This window comes from Lissotriton helveticus, chromosome 11 (genome assembly GCF_964261635.1).
Source record: "Lissotriton helveticus chromosome 11, aLisHel1.1, whole genome shotgun sequence".
Classification (NCBI taxonomy): Eukaryota; Metazoa; Chordata; class Amphibia; order Caudata; family Salamandridae; genus Lissotriton; species Lissotriton helveticus.
Genome location: NC_136072.1, coordinates 189,281,737 through 189,298,704, shown reverse-complemented (window position 1 = coordinate 189,298,704; position 16,968 = coordinate 189,281,737). Strand labels below are relative to the sequence as shown.

At 49.6% G+C, this 16,968-nt stretch overlaps 1 protein-coding gene across 2 annotated transcripts in view; it reads left to right on the top strand.

Moving 5' to 3' along the window:
• SMC4 (structural maintenance of chromosomes 4) overlaps nucleotides 1-16,968 on the top strand; it is a 630,932-nt gene that overhangs the window by 577,353 nt on the left and 36,611 nt on the right. For both annotated transcript variants that reach the window (XM_078666858.1, XM_078666857.1), the window contains one exon: nucleotides 16,557-16,740. In XM_078666858.1, coding sequence (XP_078522984.1) covers nucleotides 16,557-16,740 — 184 coding nt within the window. The remainder of the gene's footprint in view (nucleotides 1-16,556; nucleotides 16,741-16,968) is intronic.

The window sequence follows — 16,968 nt, the reverse complement described above, 5'->3', positions numbered from 1 at the left end:
TCAGGCAATGGGGTATGACAATGGTGTCATACGCCGATGACACCCAGCTAGCGGTCACGATCAGCGGGGATGCCGATGTTGATGCCCCCAGATTCCAACAAGGACTGCGGGCGGTCGCTGGCTGGATGACGTCCAACTGTCTCCAGTTGAACGCTAGCAAGACCGAGGTCATGATTTTTGGCAAACAACCGGAACTCTGGGGAGAGAGATGGTGGCCAGGGGATCTGGGTCCGGTTCCCATCCCAGTTGCCGAGCTTAAAAACCTCGGGGTCTGGTTGGACCCGTCCCTTTCGTTCGCTTGCCATACCAAGCGTACGGCGGCCTGCTGCTTTGGTATCCTGCGCGGGCTACGTCCAGTGCTCAAGTTCTTTGACGCCTCCACTAGGCAGCTCATGATCCAAGCTACCGTCATCTCTAGGCTGGATTATGCGAGCTCCCTGTTGGTAGGTCTGAACCAGGCTGAGATTGGACGTCTGCAACGGATCCAGAACACCGCTGCAAGATCGGTAGTAGGATTACCTAGATCTTGCCCCACTTCCAGTACTCTGCGCTCATTGCACTGGCTCCCGGTGGCCCAGCGGATCCAGTTTAAGGTCTTGTGCGTCGCCTAAAAGATTCTGAAGGGGTCCCCAGCTGTGATTCTGTTGACACTCTTGGCCCACTACATTCCAGCCCGTGCTTTAAGATCTGCTGATCTAGAATTGGCTGTGGTCCCGCGCTTTAAGCGGAGCAGAGCTGGCGGGCGCTCCTTTAGAGTTCGGGCAGCGGTGCTCTGGAACTCCCTTCCCCCGGCGATTCGTGCCCTTGGGGATCTGCTTTCCTTTTCGCCGTGCGGTGAAAACTTTTTTATTCCCTTAGTTTAATTTTGTCTGATTGTTTCGTTGTGTTGTGCAGCTGCCTTGTCAGGCGCCAGGACGCTCCTTGGCTGGAGCATCTGTGCGCCTAATAAAAACGCATAACCTAACATTTGGTACCTGTGGGTGAGGACCCTACACATATATGCAGGACATGTAGCATGGGCACTAATTTACCTGGGTGTCATCTGCACACTTATGATATCTGGAGCATCCACGTAGACCTCTCCACGGCAGGTGGAAGATTTGAGAATTCGGTGTACCCTCCCTTATATTACTTCTAGTTTGCAGTTTGGGAATTTGATAGCCCATCCATATTAAAGCCTTCTCACTCCTGAGTTTTTGCTGCAGCTGTTTTTTGCACCTCCAGCTGCCACCGACGCTAAACGTATTTAGTGTGTCCTTCGCAGCACACAACCAGCCTGTCAGAGGCAGGATTTGGCATTTCTCCAAGGGTAGCAAGCCATCACATCAGATGAGTGGGCCCCCCAATTTCAGTCGCGGCTGCGCCCTCCAAATTTGTCTACCCCTTCGCACCTTACAGCACCGTCAAGACCGCTTACAAAGGATCCCATGACCATCTTGATTGCACCAGGAAATGCAGGCCTTAATGTTCAAAGTGGCTACCAAGACAGTTCAGACTTCCGAAGTAGGAGTTACTCCCACTACTATTTATGCCGAAGGGGAATGGAGGATATTTGTCTTATCTTAGATCTTTGCCTGCTCGGTGCCTTCCTGTGGAAAGACCAATTAAAGATGTTCTTGCTAGTCCAGATCTTGTCTGAACTAGACCTCGGAGACTGTTGGGTTATCTCACTCCGGGCAGTGCTCAACCACCCACAGATGATGGAGAATCTCTGAACATCGTTTGGGCTCACTCAACATGCTCGTCATACCCAACTCCTTTGCAGTCTCCTTTTCATCAGAGCCATTCTAGATACTGTACAGTTTTGTGCATTTCTCATACAGCAGAATCTGAAAGAAACACGCAATAGATTCTTTACCTTAGAATTACCCCCAGGCGTCAGACTGGATCCGGAAAGTTTTCGTCAGCAGTACCCCTGCGTGTCGGTAGGCTCCGCGTACGTCGTTGGCGTCGTAATTGCTGAGATGACGTTGTCCGAGCTACTTAGACACACCCACGCGTGCTGGCGTCAATTCTTTCTTTTTTCGCGCCATCAAGCGCAAATCTGAAGAGCTGTACCCCCCAGTCACTTTTTAATGATGTCATATTTGGGCCTTTTGTCTCTATTTTTTGACTTTTTGACACCTGGTTTGTAGGTATGCCCGGTTTTAGGTCTGGCACGGCTTGTACCCGCACGATGTCGGTGACAAACCCGCACTGTGAGTGTCTCTACTGCCTGGGGCGCAACCACGACTCCGAGTCGTGCCCTGAATGCCGGGCCATGGCTCTGAAAACTTTGCGGGAGAGGTCCCGAAAGTGGCTGGAGGCCTGGGAGTCGAATCTGCGCCGTTCCTGGTCCCGTGGGAAGTTGAGGGACCGGTCGCGGAGCCACCATCACCATTGTTCGGCGAATCTTCGCACACTGAGTCAGGTAAGACGAAGCACAAAAAGTCGAATAAGTGGCACCGCTCTTCGCTGTCCCCTAGCTCTAGCTCAAGCAGAGCCTTTGCAGTTGCAGATGGCCTACCTGCCCATCCCGGGTCTGTCGGCGACTCCGGCCCAGCTACAGGACTTTCTGTCAGCCATGACCTGCAATCGGGCCCCGTGAGTCTGACTGGGGGGTCCTCGCTCTACACCGCCGGCTCCAGCCCGACGTAGTCAACAACTCCTGTCTCGACACCGCAAGACCCCATGGATCCCAGCCAATGTCTGGTGGCCTGCCACGACCTCCACTGACGTCTACGGCACCGCCACTGGCGTCGGCCGACGACTCCCCAGCTTCCACCCTGATGTGGAGACTGTGCCGGACCAGTGTAGATCGATGCCAATCGATGCCGATGCCAAGGGGGAATTTCTATCCCTTTCTCCATCCACCTCCCTCTTTTCTGCCTGCCAGGCAGGTTGGGGAGGACTGGGAGGGGTCTGAGGACCCTCTCGCAGCCCAGTGCGAGTTGGATCCGGACTGGGAAGAGGATTTGGAGGATGCAGGTGACATGGATTTTATTCCAGAACCTGGCACACTGTCTCCTTCTACCGTGGCTATGGAGAAGGGTGGCACATATTCTGTGGTGTTGCGTAGAGCAGCCGAGGCTCTCCACCTCAAGCTCCCTATGGTGGCCTTCAGCACTAACCTCCTGACAGAAGTGCTCCGGCCAGCGTCTTCCTCTACGGAGCCGCTGTTGCCTTTAATGCCGCACTTTCAGACGTTCTTTTGGGCACCTGGTCCAGGGCCAACACAGGGGCTCCTGTCGATAAGAACGTGGCCCATCGTCCGGCCCGGGCGACCCCATTTTCCTCTCCCAACACCCAACCCCTGAGAGCTTGTCCAAGCCTCTGCGTCCTCAAGCATATTCCCTTCCACACCTCCGGACAGGGAATCCAAGAAACTGGAACAGTTTGGGAAGAAACTGTTAACTTCCGCCAGCTCAGGGCTGCGGTCTGAGAACACTGCATGCCTCTTGGGCCGTTATTCCCTTTCTGTGTGGGGCTCGGTTGCGCTGGTGCTGCCTCAGTGTCCGGAGGAGGCCCGGACGATGCTCTCCCAAGCTATTGCTGATGGGAGACAGCCAAGTTCACAATTCGTTGTGGCATTAACCCTGCCGATTTGGTGGGCAGGGGAATTACCACGACAGTGGCGCTACGCCGCCACTCCTGGCTAAGGACAACTGGCTTTTCCGGGGATATCCAGAACACTCTGATGGACATGCCTTTGATGGCCCTGGCCTTTTTGTCGCCAAGCAGACAATGCGTTGGAGCATTTTAAGGACTCACAGGCTATGGCCAAGTCCTTGGACCTGTCTGCCACACTCACTCATTCCACTTCTGCTTTTCGCTACTTTCGTGGTCAAGGAAGGGGCGCCCAAACATGTTTGTTTCAAAGCCACAGGCCTGTGCAGCAACAGTCTCAGCGCGGCCACGGATGTGGGACCTGCAGAGGTGGATCACTGGGCCAGCGGGCGGGTCAGTCCACCACCTCCACTGCCTCCAAACCTTCCTTGTCTTGTGTTTCAGGCCCACCAAACACCAGTGGGTGACAGGATCTGCCATCACTTCCCCCAATGGCGCACCATCACCTCGGACAGGTGGGTTTTGCAGATAGTCCGAAGGGGCTTCTCCCTCCCCTCCGAGACTACTCCCCCAGCCATGCCACCTCAGTACCACCGCATTTCGGGGGAACACTTGGTACTTCTCCAACAGGAAGTTGCGGCCCTCTTGGCCAAGGGGGCCATCGAGCGCGTTCCGATGCCAGAAGTAGGTCATGTAGTTACTCCCACTACTTCCTGTTTCCAAAGAAGGACAAGGGCCTGCGTCCTATCTTGGATCTTCGGAACATCAATAGCAACCTCCGGAAGGAGAAGTTCAAGATGCTCACACTTGCTCAGGTCTTGTCTGCCCTAGACCCGCAAGACTGGAGGGTAGTGTTGGACTTGCAGGGTGCCTTTTTTCATATCCCCGTCGTGCCGTCCCAACGGCGTTACCTGCGGTTCACACTAGGCCACAATCATTTTCAGTTCACCGTGCTCACTTTCGGCCTTACCAGCACCCTGCGGTTGTTCACAAAGGTAATGGCGGTGGTCACAGCTTATCTGTGCAGATCAGGGGTTTGTCTTCCCCGATCTCGACTGGCTGCTGAAGGCAGGCTTGCCCTGGGCAGTCTCCCACCTCCAGGCTACGGCCTACCTCCTGCATTTGGTGGGGTTCTCCATCAACGTGCTGAAGTAGCACCTGCTTCCCTCTCAGAAGCTCCTCTTTATCGGAGCAGTTCTGGCCACGGTGCAGTTTCGCGTTTATCCTCCCGAACAGCGAGTCTGGGACATTCGGGCTATGATTCCGATCTTTCGGCCCTTGTCCTGGGTTTCGGTTTGGATGACTTTGAGGCTGCTGGGCCTTATGGCCTCCTGCATCCTGCTAACCATGTCAGGTGGCATATGCGGGCTCTGCAGTGGGACCTGAAGTTCCAGTGGGCAGAGCATCAGGGCAACCTGTCCGACCACGTCCTGATCTCAGAGGGCACTGCAAGACAGTTGCAGTGGTGGCTCACGGACCGCGATTGGGTCAACGGCATATCCCTCTCCCTACACCAACCGGAGCACGTGGTAGTGACGGACGCGTCCCTCTTGGGCTGGGGAGGGGGCACATGGGAGAGGCGGAGATCAGAGGCCTCTGGTCTCCGGCGGAGTCCCGGCTCCATATCAACCTTCTGGAGCTTCGAGTGATCCGACTTGCACTGAATGCATTCCTTCCCTCTGTCCGGGGAAGTGTAGTGCAGGTGTTCACGGGCAACACAGTCGCCATGTGGTACTGCAACAAACAGGGCGGGTGGGGTCGTGGACCCTTTGTCAGGAGGCTCTGCGCCTCTGGCAATGGCTGGAACACCAGGGCGTCTCCCTGGTGGTTCAACACCTGGCAGGTTCCCTGAACGCCAGGGCGGACAAACTCATCCGCCGGTGCATCACGAATGGCATCTGAACTCTGACGTGGCGCAAGGTCTCTTTCAGCGATGGGGAGAGCCTTGGTTAGATCTATTCGCCACCGAAGAAAACGTGCAATGTCATCAGTTCTGCGCCTTGGAATTTCCAAGGCGACACTCGCTCAGAGACACTTTTTGTCACGAGTGGAGCTGCGGTCTGTTGTACGCCTTTCCGCCTAAACCACTTCTGCCCAGAGTGCTGAAGATCATCAGGTGCGACCTGGCCCAAGTCATCCTTGTGGCTCCGGACTGGGCACAGAGTTTCTGGTATCCGAGCTACTTAGCATGTCTGTCGATTCCCCCGATTCGTCTGCCCCTTCAGGAGGACCTTCTGTTGCAGCAGCAGGGGACGGTCCTCCTCCCGAACCTGTCCAGTATCCGCTTACATGCATGGAGATTGAGCGGCGGCAGTTGAGGCCATTTGACTTGCCTCCTGAAGTCTGGATTTGTCTGCCACCTGCCACCAGCCACCAGCTTACTTCTTGCGGAACCCGCTCCGCGGGTCCCGCTGCGTGAGGAGTGTTTGCCTGCTGTTGCTTCGAAGGGGATATTGAGGGAAGTACTTACTCGGGGCTGCGAGCGAGTGCGTGCTCCTTTGGGACTGCATCTCCCAGGAGCGCCTGCCAGCCCTGAATACCTACACCTGGGCCGCTCTCCCCGACCCCTCCTACCCCTTCCACCTATTGTGTTTACACTCCATATTAAGCTCCTAGTATCCCCGCTGCGCGGGAGCGCCGGGAGAAGGGCGGGACCGTCTGTGGCCGTCCGAGGCCGCAGGAGGCCGGGCTGGGCCACCCCTTTAATATCTACAGACCCGTTATTGGATGTAACTTATTTGTTTGGTGTTTACCCGGATCACCTAGTGTATTTGAAGGTAGCAGGGGGGTGTGATTCATGGCTAGCTCTCTAAATACCTCTGCTTTGCTGTCCTCTATGGGCGAGGTGGAGACGGCGGTTATGGGCCCCCTAGATACGTACTTCAAACGCCTGCCCCAGGACATAGATAGGGAGATTGCTTTGGGGGAAAGACGCGCCGGGCGAAGGCTATCGATTGAGCTTATGAAAAACCCCCTTGATAAACGTATAGGTCAAAGTTTTCCTGCATTGGTCACCCCGCTATCTTCCACAGTACTGCCAGCTACACATGATTCATTGTATGATATATCTGTTTCTAATGAGCCACTGGGTACTTCTCCTGTAGATATAGTGGTTACCACCTTATCCTCAGAGCATTCAAATGCTTCTAACAGACCATTGAGAGGGCAAAATGCCATATCAAAAGCATGTGTTCAAGCACAGGCTATTAAGCCTAAACCATGCCCAAAGAGGAAAAGGGCGGCAACTATAAAAAAATCTCAAGTTCTAAATCCTGCAAGGAAGGTCAGGAAGTTGGCCATTAAAACACCCGTAACCCATGTTCCTGCTGAGAATCCTACTGGGGCAATAACGGGGGAGGAATTAGTTGCCCCAATAGGTACAGAAAACCCAATGATGCCAGCACCAATAGCAACAGAAATAGACCCCATTATTCTAGCAGCCCCTGGGCAACTGATGTCTAACCCGGAATGCTTATTGGATTTGGAAAAACTAATACGCTCCCTTTTAAAGCCCCTTGAGACCAGACTTGGAAAGCTAGCAGAACAATTGGACCATTTTGAGCAGGCTAGCTTAGATAATTTCTTCTCAATAAAGTCATTAATTAAGTCTTATAATAAAATGGGAGAGAATGGGGCAAAACACAAGTTAGCTGAGCGGGATATAGGTGCCACGGTGGTCGAACTGATTCCCCCAATAGCGAGTGGTGTATCTACTCAGCAGAACCAGGGGCAGAATAGTAAGAATACAGCAGTACCTTTACCCTCTGTAAACAACAACAGTTGTGGGAGAACTAAGACCAGCTGTAATAGTATTACGGCTAAAGGTACTAAAGATGGTTCTAAAAACTTGGCCCCCGCCGCTAATAATAGTCCACTCCTACCAGCTACTTTGGAACGTAACCAGGGTACACTGATAGATATAGACAAAAACCTAGGTATGAATGTTGTTGGATCCAATGGTCCGCTTGCCTCCCAGATAGCAAGTAGGGGCGGCCATGCAAGGGATGGCAACACCACAGCCGATGGAAATAAGGTTATCATGGCTGTGGGAAGTGGTGTTCCTTTGAGCCTTGCTGTCCCAGAACGCTGCCCATTAAAACCATATGTTAACAAACCTTCGAATCGGATTCCCCCGGTCCAACTCACCCCTGATTCCTATCCATACGTGGCTATTCTCACCAATGTCCCACCCTTATTGGAAGGTCAAAGGGAAACTTATGACATGTTAAAAAACAAAGCCATGCATTGGCTACGGGTCAATAGACCCTTGCCAGGGGGTGTGGACGGCCTGATTATTGGGGTTAGAAGGGTCAACTGGATTGGGAACACTTTAAAAAAGCAGGGGGGTGAGTGCATCATAATCAACTTCCAAGATCCAAGGGTAGTAGGGTTGATTACGAGACCGGGATGGAATATTAGCATTGGTGGGATTGGCGTTGTGGATTTGACTTTTTTCTATCCTAGACCAGTGTCCACTCATCCTGGGGGGAGCAATGAGTCAATGAGAATTAGTTTGCCTCACTGGGTAGCGGCCAGCTCTTTCCCTGCCCCTATCTCGCGTCCAAATGATTGTTATAAGCAGGCACATAACTTTGAGGGTGGGGCTGGGTACATGAGATGGGGATGCTGACGGAATCCACTTGAATTTTTTGACTCTGTTGTACAAAGGGATAGGGAAAGTACTGTGGAGGCAATACTGTCACCTAAGGGGGATGTGATGTGTAATTTGGCAGGAGCGGTCCCAGATAGGGAATGTGGAAATATGAGGGGGGGCAATATGGTATGTCAGGATGATTGGGGGGGTGATCCTAGATCACCATTATGTCTTGTGTCAATTGATGTTAATGTGGATAACTGTGCAGATATTGTTATGGAAGAGGGCGGCGACCGTGAGATTTTGACTAAATCATCGGTCATGGTAGCCACTGAAAAGGGGATCAGTAAAGGTGATACCATGGGAAGTTTTCTCTCATGGAATATAGCAGGTTTGGCCTCCAGATTGCTGTCTCAAGATTGGCTAGACTTTGTCAATGGGTTTGAAATGTGCCTATTTCAGGAGACGTGGGCTTGTGATCCAATTTACCTGCCAGGTTATCTAAATTTGTGTATACCAGCAACTAGGGGCCCTAGGGGCAGACCTACGGGAGGTCTAACAGTCTGGGTCAAGCAGAATTCCCAGGTTAAAGTAAAAGTGATTGACCTATGCTGCAAGGATATACAATTATTGAGGTTAACATTAGGACAGGGCGGTGTGATAGACATCTACAACATTTATGCTAGGGGTTTAAGTGCTGGGAATTCCCCCACCCTTGAAGTTCTATCGACCTCCCTTGAATCCCAGTCACTTGGAAATAGAGTGGTTGTGGCAGGTGACCTGAATAGGACCTTTGAGCCTTTGGAAAACACTGAACATCCGATAGGACACGAGGAAGATGCCCTATGGGGCGTCCCAAATCTAAACCTCTCACCAGTGAAGCGGTGGACTAAGGATGTATTGTTGTTAAATGCCTTATGTCTGGAGTATGGTTTGAGGGCCCTTAATGGCAGGACAAAAAGTGACCAGGGAGGGAATTGTTCATTCGACAACGGTCATAGCAAGAGCAGGATCGACTATGTCATCTGTAGTCTTGAGCTATGGTGTGGCGTGGGCGACATGGAAATTGTGGGGAGAATAGAAAGCGATCATAACCCCCTCAGTGTTACCCACTCATGGTGGAAGGCCGCGCCTGCCCATCTAGCGGCAGGTAGTGAGATTGTACCTGTTATAGCTAACGACTCAAGAAGGGTGAAATGGCCAAATGTCCTGGCCAACTCAGTCCCCTTGGAGCACATTAATCTGGAGGTGGATAATGCTATTGCCGCCATGGAATCAGTATATCCCGTAACACCGGGCTCCTCTATAATAGCAGAAATACATGACACATTCTTTTCTTTGATAAAACCGTATTTTATCAAATCAGTTAGGGCAAATAGAAAACCACCCACCAAATTGGCGAGGTAGTTTAACAAGCAGTGTAGGGCAACTAGACTGGAGTTGGGCAGGGCAATCAAAAGCAGGGAGAAGGCTTTGATTAGCACTGCCAGGAAAAAATATAAAGAGAATATTCGCAAGGCTAAGAAGATGTGGGACGAGGAGTATTGGGAGGAGTTACTTGAGGCCTCTGGCCAAAAAGATTCAAGACTCTTTTGGAAAATTATGAAATGGGGCAGAGGTGGGACTCCAAACAATCCCGATAATAATGTTAATGAGGCTTCATGGGTCGAGTATTTCCAACCACAGTATGCGGAAAATAGGGATATAATGGACATAGAACCAATCCCTGTGGTATTTTGCAAGGGAGATTTATTCTCAATTAAAGAAGCTGAACTTGTAATTTCTTTACTACAGGGGGGGAAAGCTCCGGGGTTGGATGGAATTCACTCAGATATTTTCAAACATGATAAGGTTCGGTGGGCAAAATATGTGACTGTGCTGGGAAATGCCCTTGCAAAAGGGGCAAACATCCCGGATGTATGGAAGGGGGCAATTATAATTCCGATCTTTAAGAAAGGCGATCGATCGCTCCCGGCAAATTATAGACCTATAAGTTTGCTGGCCACTATCCAAAAAGTTGTGGGTAAGATGGTGGTCGACAAACTTATGGCCTGGGTAGATGAAAACAATGCCTTATCCCCTTACCAGGCAGGATTTAGGCGGGCAACCAGCACGGTTGATCAAATTTTTCGCTTCACTATGCTACGGTGGGGGACTGTACTCCTTGGCGAAGGCAGCCTTTATGTAGCATTTGTAGATCTGAGGGCTGCCTTCGATCTGGTGCCCAGGAGTAAGCTGTGGGGTGTTTTGAGCAAGATAGGGGTCCCACTTGAACTGCTCACATTAATAATGCGTCTCCACGAAAGCAATTTCGCTAAAGTCCAGTGAGGGAGGAACGGGGAATCTACCATCAATTTCCCAGTTGAGCGGGGGGTACGTCAGGGTTGTGCCATGGCACCCCTGCTGTTCTCCTTGTTCATCAATGGTATAGTGGACAGGATGTTGGATGCGAGGGTGGACGCACCTTCGCTGGCGGGCATCAGGGTTCCGATCCTGATGTTCGCCGACGATACCTTGATCGTGTCCAAAACCCCGGCAGGACTCCAGCGAGCCTTGAACATATTTGATATGTTCTGTAAGGAACGTGGTCTCGAGGTTAATGTAAATAAAACTAAGCTGATGGTCTTTGGGCAAAAGCGCCAATCCCAACCTAGGGTATCTCTGAACAGTATCAGACTAGAGGTAGTAAACATTTTTACATACCTAGGGGTGGAGATATCAAGTAAATTTGGTTGGTCAAGACATATCGAGAAGGCAGTTTTGAAACACCAGCAGATTTCAGGAGCGCTTCGGGCTGAACAAGTAAAATCCAAAACCAGGCCTATTAAACCGGTTCTCATGGTATACGACGCAAAAGCTTTGGACGCAGCCCTTTATGGGGCTGAAGTCTGGGGCTTTGAGAGGTTTAATACGCTCCAGAGATCTGAGAACAGGTTCTTGAGAGGGATAACTAGTCTCCCCCAAAGTACCCCTCTAATACCGCTTGGTCTGGATTTAGGAAGAAGATCGCTTAGTGATCGTGCCCGTTTAAGGCCTATCCTTTATTGGAGACGGTTGTGGACGACCCCAGAAATTAGACACTATGCTGAGGGGTTCTCTGCCCTAGTTAAATCAGATGTCTTCCATAAAATTACATGGCTAAAAATGCTTAGGGACGCCCTTGCTGAGCTCGGTCTCTCCAAACTTTGGGAAAATCCCTCTGGGGAAGTGTTCCCTAGTAAAATAACTATAAAAGCTATATATTGGGATTATATTGACCAGAAGCTTTGGAGGAGTGTGACCTCAGAATCTATGGGGGGTAGGTTTATGGAAATTAAAACAAGACCTGCACTAGAACAGTATTGGGACACTTTAACTGTTCCGCTAGACAGGAAATTATTTTTCCAGCTAAGGGCAGGTTCCCTCCCCCTGAGGTCAGTGACGTCCAACTGGGGAACTAACAGTAGTTCGTGTTGCCCGACATGTGGCGCCCCCAACGAAAGTATAGCACATTTTTTATTCCTGTGTGAGGCCTATGTAAAACCAAGAAAATTGTGGTTGGCACCTGTTTGTAGGAACCTTGGTGTCTTAAGTGGTGTCGAGGGGCTGAGAATTATTTGTTCCTCAACCGAATTGCCTATAGTAGTAGGAACGGCAAAATACCTGGGGTGGGCTTGGTCCATAAGGCGGAGGGCTCTATCTCCGAATAGGCTTTGAATCCCGTTTTCTTGCTTGTATGAATTGCATTCCTCGTATCCCGTGGGAGAGAATTATGAATTTTAGCTATAACATGTTGCTAAAATGTACGCAAAGAGCTTTGACTGTACATTTTTGGTTATGGTCCACAAAGAGGGTGATATTGTATTTTAACTTGCATTTAGTTTTTGTATATTATGAGAAAGCTTATATTAATTACCATTGGTGAAGATTTTATGTATGTATACTGTGTATTTTAATCTGAAATTTATCGTCAATGTATGTTAGAGTTTTAAATGTGTAAACTTTTATGTGTGTGCTTTTATGAGTGTATAACTCGAATAAAGCTTTTTCAATCAATCGTAATGTCATTCTGGCAGCCAGGCGTCACTCCACAAAATCGGCTTACGCCTGCAGGTGGAACAAATTTGTGGCATGGTGCACAGCAAAGGCTGTGGATCCTCTTTCTGCCCCCCTTTCAGAGGTTCTCCTCTTTTTTCTCTTGCCCAGCAGGGCTCTGCCCTGGGCACTATCAAGGGCTACCTCTCTGCCATTTCAGCCTTTTTAAGGCTACCTGATCAGCCTTCTCTTTTCAAGTCCCCTGTTGTAAATAGATTCTTTAAGGGCATCACTCACATGTTTCCTCCTGTTCCTTTCGTGATGCCTCAGTGGGACTTGAACCTTGTTCTTACTTATTTGTTGTGCGCTCCTTTCGAGCCACTTCTCAATTGCCCTCTTCCTCTTCTCACTCTTAAGAATGACTTCCTGGTTGCCATCACCTCTGCCAGGAGAGTGAGTGAGATCCAGGCTCTTTCTTCCAAACCTCCTTTCCTTTCTGTCCATCCGGACAAAGTTGTCTTGAGAACGCGTCCCTCTTTCCTGCCCAAGGTAATCGCATCCTTCCACATCGGGTAGTCAATCACCTTGCCCACCTTCTTTCCGCCTCCACATCCCTCGAAAGACAGAGGCTCCACCGCCTGGACCCAAAACGTGCGTGCTCATTCTATCTGGACCGCACACGCCAGTTCCGGGTGGACGATCAGCTCTCTGTTGGTTACGTGGGCGCTAAGAAGGGACGGGCGGTGCACAAACGGACCATCTCTCGGTGGGTCGTGTTGTGCTTCAAGGTATGCTACTCTTTGGCTAAATAGGAGCCTCCTGTTGGGCTGAGGGCCCATTCCACTCGGGCCACGGCGGCTACTACTGCCCTAGGTCGGGGAGTCCCCTTGCAAGACATCTGTCAGGCAGCGACCTCTATGCACACGTTCGCTAGACACTACTGCCTGGACAGCGAAGTCCAGAGACATGGGTTTTTCGTCAGTTCTGTTCTCCAGGACTTTCTGGTGTGATCATTGGTTCGCAGACTCACCACCGGGGTTGGTATTGCTGGGGTATCTGTTCTAAGGTAAGGAATCGAACACAAACCTGTTTCTTTCAGATGCACAAGTTACCTTCGGTAACGATATATCTGTGAGAAACAGTAGTTAGTGTTAGATTCCTTACCGCCCCACCCATCCTCCCTGTTCTGCGAACCGATATCTAAGGTTAAGTTTCTTCCCTTTGAGGGCCCTAGTTTCATGGCACCAGTGTTGGTTTTTATCATGGCTCTACGTTTCTGGTGTGGAAAAGCTGTGTATAAGAACTGACGTCCGCGCGCGAGGGCGTCGTCTAAGTACTCCAATGTCATCCCGACGACAGACGCGGAGCCGCAGACTACTCCTACCCGCGCAGGGGTACTGCTACGCAAGACAGACGGGATCCCGTCTGATGCCTTGGGATATTCTAAGGTAACGAATCTTAACACGAACTACTGTTTCTTACAGATATATCGTTACCGAAGGTAAGTAACTTGTGTGTCACTTCTGGGATGGGGCTATCATCTGAAGGAGGCGGAGATCAGCGCGTGTTGTCTCCGGCGTAGTCTGGCCTCCATATCATCCTTTTGGAGCTCTGCATGATCAGATTGGCCCTGAAATGATTCTGTCCACGCTTTCAAGGGAAAAGTGGTGCAGGTGTTAACCTACAACACCACTGTCATGTGGCACTGCAAAAAACAGGGCTGAGTGGGGTCGTAGACTCTTTGTCAAGAGGCTCTAGCCGATAACTAATGGAGTCTCCATCCTGATGTGGCGCAAAGTCTTTCAGCGGTGGGAAGTGCCTTGGTTAGATCGGTTTACCTCCGAAGACAACGTGCATTGTCAGCAGTCTTTGCGTGTTGGAGTTTCCAAAGCGCCACTTGCCCGGCAAAGCTTTTCGTCGCGATTTGAGCGTTGGCGGCCTGAACGCCTTTGCGCCTGTACCACTTCTGCCCTGAGTGCTCAAGTAGATCAAGTGCGACCGGGCTCCAGTCATTCTTGTAGCCCCGGAATGTGGTACCCCAACCTTCTGAGCATGGCCATCGATCCTCCAATCAGACTTCCCCTTTGGTTGTGGTACAGCAGGGACGGTTCTTCACCAGAACCTGTCCAGTCTCCTCCTCCTTGCATGGAGATTGAGCAGCAGCAGTTCACCGCTTTCAACCTTCCGCCCAAAGTCTATGATTTTATCTTGGCAGCCAGGCGTCCCTCGCCTAAAACGGTATATGCCTGTAGATGCAACAAATTTGTAGAATGGTTCACAGCAAAGGCTGTTTGTACCCCTCCCTGCTCCTCTATCTGAGGTCCTTTTTAAATTCTTTCCTTGGCCCAACAGGGATCATAAAGGATACCTTGCAGCCATCTGCTTTTCTCACACTGCCAGATCAGCCTTTTTTATTCAAATCTCCCATTAACAGATTCTTTAAGGGCCTTACTAGCCTGTTCCCTCCATCCCCTTTGATAATGGCCCAATGGGACTTAAATATGGTTCTCACCTTTCTAGTGTGTGCCCTTCGAGCCTCTTCATAACTGTCCATCACTTCTGCTCGCAGGGTGAGCCAACTGCAGGCTTTATCTTCTAAGCCCCCTTTTCTATCTGTCTTTCCAGATAAAGTGGTGCTTCAAACCAAGCCTTGATTCCTTCCTAGTGCCTTTTCTTTTGAGACAGTCCATCACACTTTCCATCTTTAATCCACCCCTGCATCCCTCCAAGGAGGAGGAGAGACTCCGCCTGGACCCAAAACATGCACTGTCTTTTTATCTTGATCGCACAAAAGGCTTCTGGGTGGATGATCAACTCTTCATTGGCTATATGGCTGCCAAGAAAGGTCTGGCTGGTCAGAACTGGACCATCTCCCGATGGGCTCTCCTTGACATAAAAATATGCTATGGCGAAGGACCCGCCTGTGGGGTTGCCTGCTTATTCCACCAGAGCAATCACTGCAAATGGAGTTCCAGTCCTTGACATCGGTCAAGCAGCAACGTGAGCATCCTTGCACTTGTTTACCAGACACTAGTGCCTGGATACACAAGTCCAGAGGGATGGGTATTTTACCCGTTCAATCCTCCAGGACTTTCTGATATGATCTTGATTTGCAGACCCTCCTCTGGGGATGGTATTGCTGGGGCATCTATTCTAAGCTAAGGAATCTACAAATAACAGTCTCTCTCAGATGAACACGTTACTTACCTTCGGCAATAATATATCTGGTAGAGACATATGTTAGTTGTTGATTGCTGACCGCCCCACCCATTCTCACCGCGCTGCGAACAAATTTAGGGATAGGGACATTCCCCTTAAGGGCCCGTTATTTTGACACGCCAGTGGTCAGTGTCTGTCATGGCTCTGCGCTTCTGGCTTGTAAAGTAGTATTGACAACGACGTTGGCGCGCATGGGTGCTGTCTATAGGTCCTGCATCGTCATACCGGCGCCCAAGATGCCGACGACTGATGCAGAGGCAACTGACGCAACCTAACGACACGCAGGGGTACTGCTGAAGTAAAATGTCTTCATCCAGACTGACGCCTGGGGGAAATTCTAAGGTTCGGAATCTACAACTAACATGTCTCTACCAGATGCATCATTACCGAAAATAAATAACTTGTTCTGTAGTAAGACCAGGCTACTCCTAAAGGTTTCTGAGCACAGTGATTCCCCTTAGTTAACATTAATCATGTTTTGTGTTTATCTGCATGTTTGTCTAACCACCACCACGACCATATGCTTTGATTGTTCAGCTTCTGGGCAGCCGGGTGCCAAAAAAAGGAAATAAGCTATTTATCTAGTTAATGTGCATTCATATTGTTGTCCCAGCTATAGCAGTGTTAGAAAGATATACCCAAAATGGATCCTGCTCAGTAACAAGTGTGTCCCAGCAGGCCAATAAAATAAATCACTGATTTAATTAAATCTCACGGTCTGGTGTGGTAGTTTATGAAGCAAAATACTAAAGTTTAATATTTTTCTCTGTAATGTTATTGCCCCTTTTTTGGTGACACTTGTCCGAGGTAGGTTTACCCTTTATTTGTACCCTGAAGAAATGTACCAACATTGCCTGCGTACAAGGCGCTAGGCCCACCCATGTTGGTCAAGCCTTCTGTTTGAATTATGTAAGCCCTTTTTCATTAGTCCCTTGCCAATATGAATATCATTTAATTGCTCTGTACCCGATTTTTATCCTATTCTTCCAAATCTCATACTCTTTTCTAGTTAAAAATGTCCTTGGGCAGGGGAAATAGAGAGGTTCTAGAAAATTGGCAGGGATGTGATATCTAAGGATATCCATAACAAGATATGTTACTTGGAGGAGTGTCATTCAGGTATGTAGAACTTCATATCACTATGGGATACAGTTTCATTGATGTTGTTGTTCTTGTTTTTTAGTGTTCGTCCACCAAAGAAAAGCTGGAAAAAAATATTTAATCTTTCTGGAGGAGAAAAGACACTTAGTTCGTTGGCTTTGGTGTTTGCTCTTCATCATTATAAGCCTACTCCGCTCTACTTCATGGATGAGATTGATGCAGCCCTTGATTTTAAAAATGTATCTATTGTTGCATTTTACATCTATGTAAGTATTTTAACCTTTTTTGTTTTGATCTTTAGATCTAGTTCTGATTGTTTTGTAACATTTCGGTTAATTTTAACTTTTTTTAATTTGGACAGTGGGTTTTTACTTCCATTGATAAAATCTTCAATCTTTCCTCAGATGAGCTTTCCTAGAGTTTGAGTTATAGTTGTAGCTGTGGCAAAGTTATTCTCGAACTCCCAGCATAAAGAACAGTATGTTGTTAAGTTA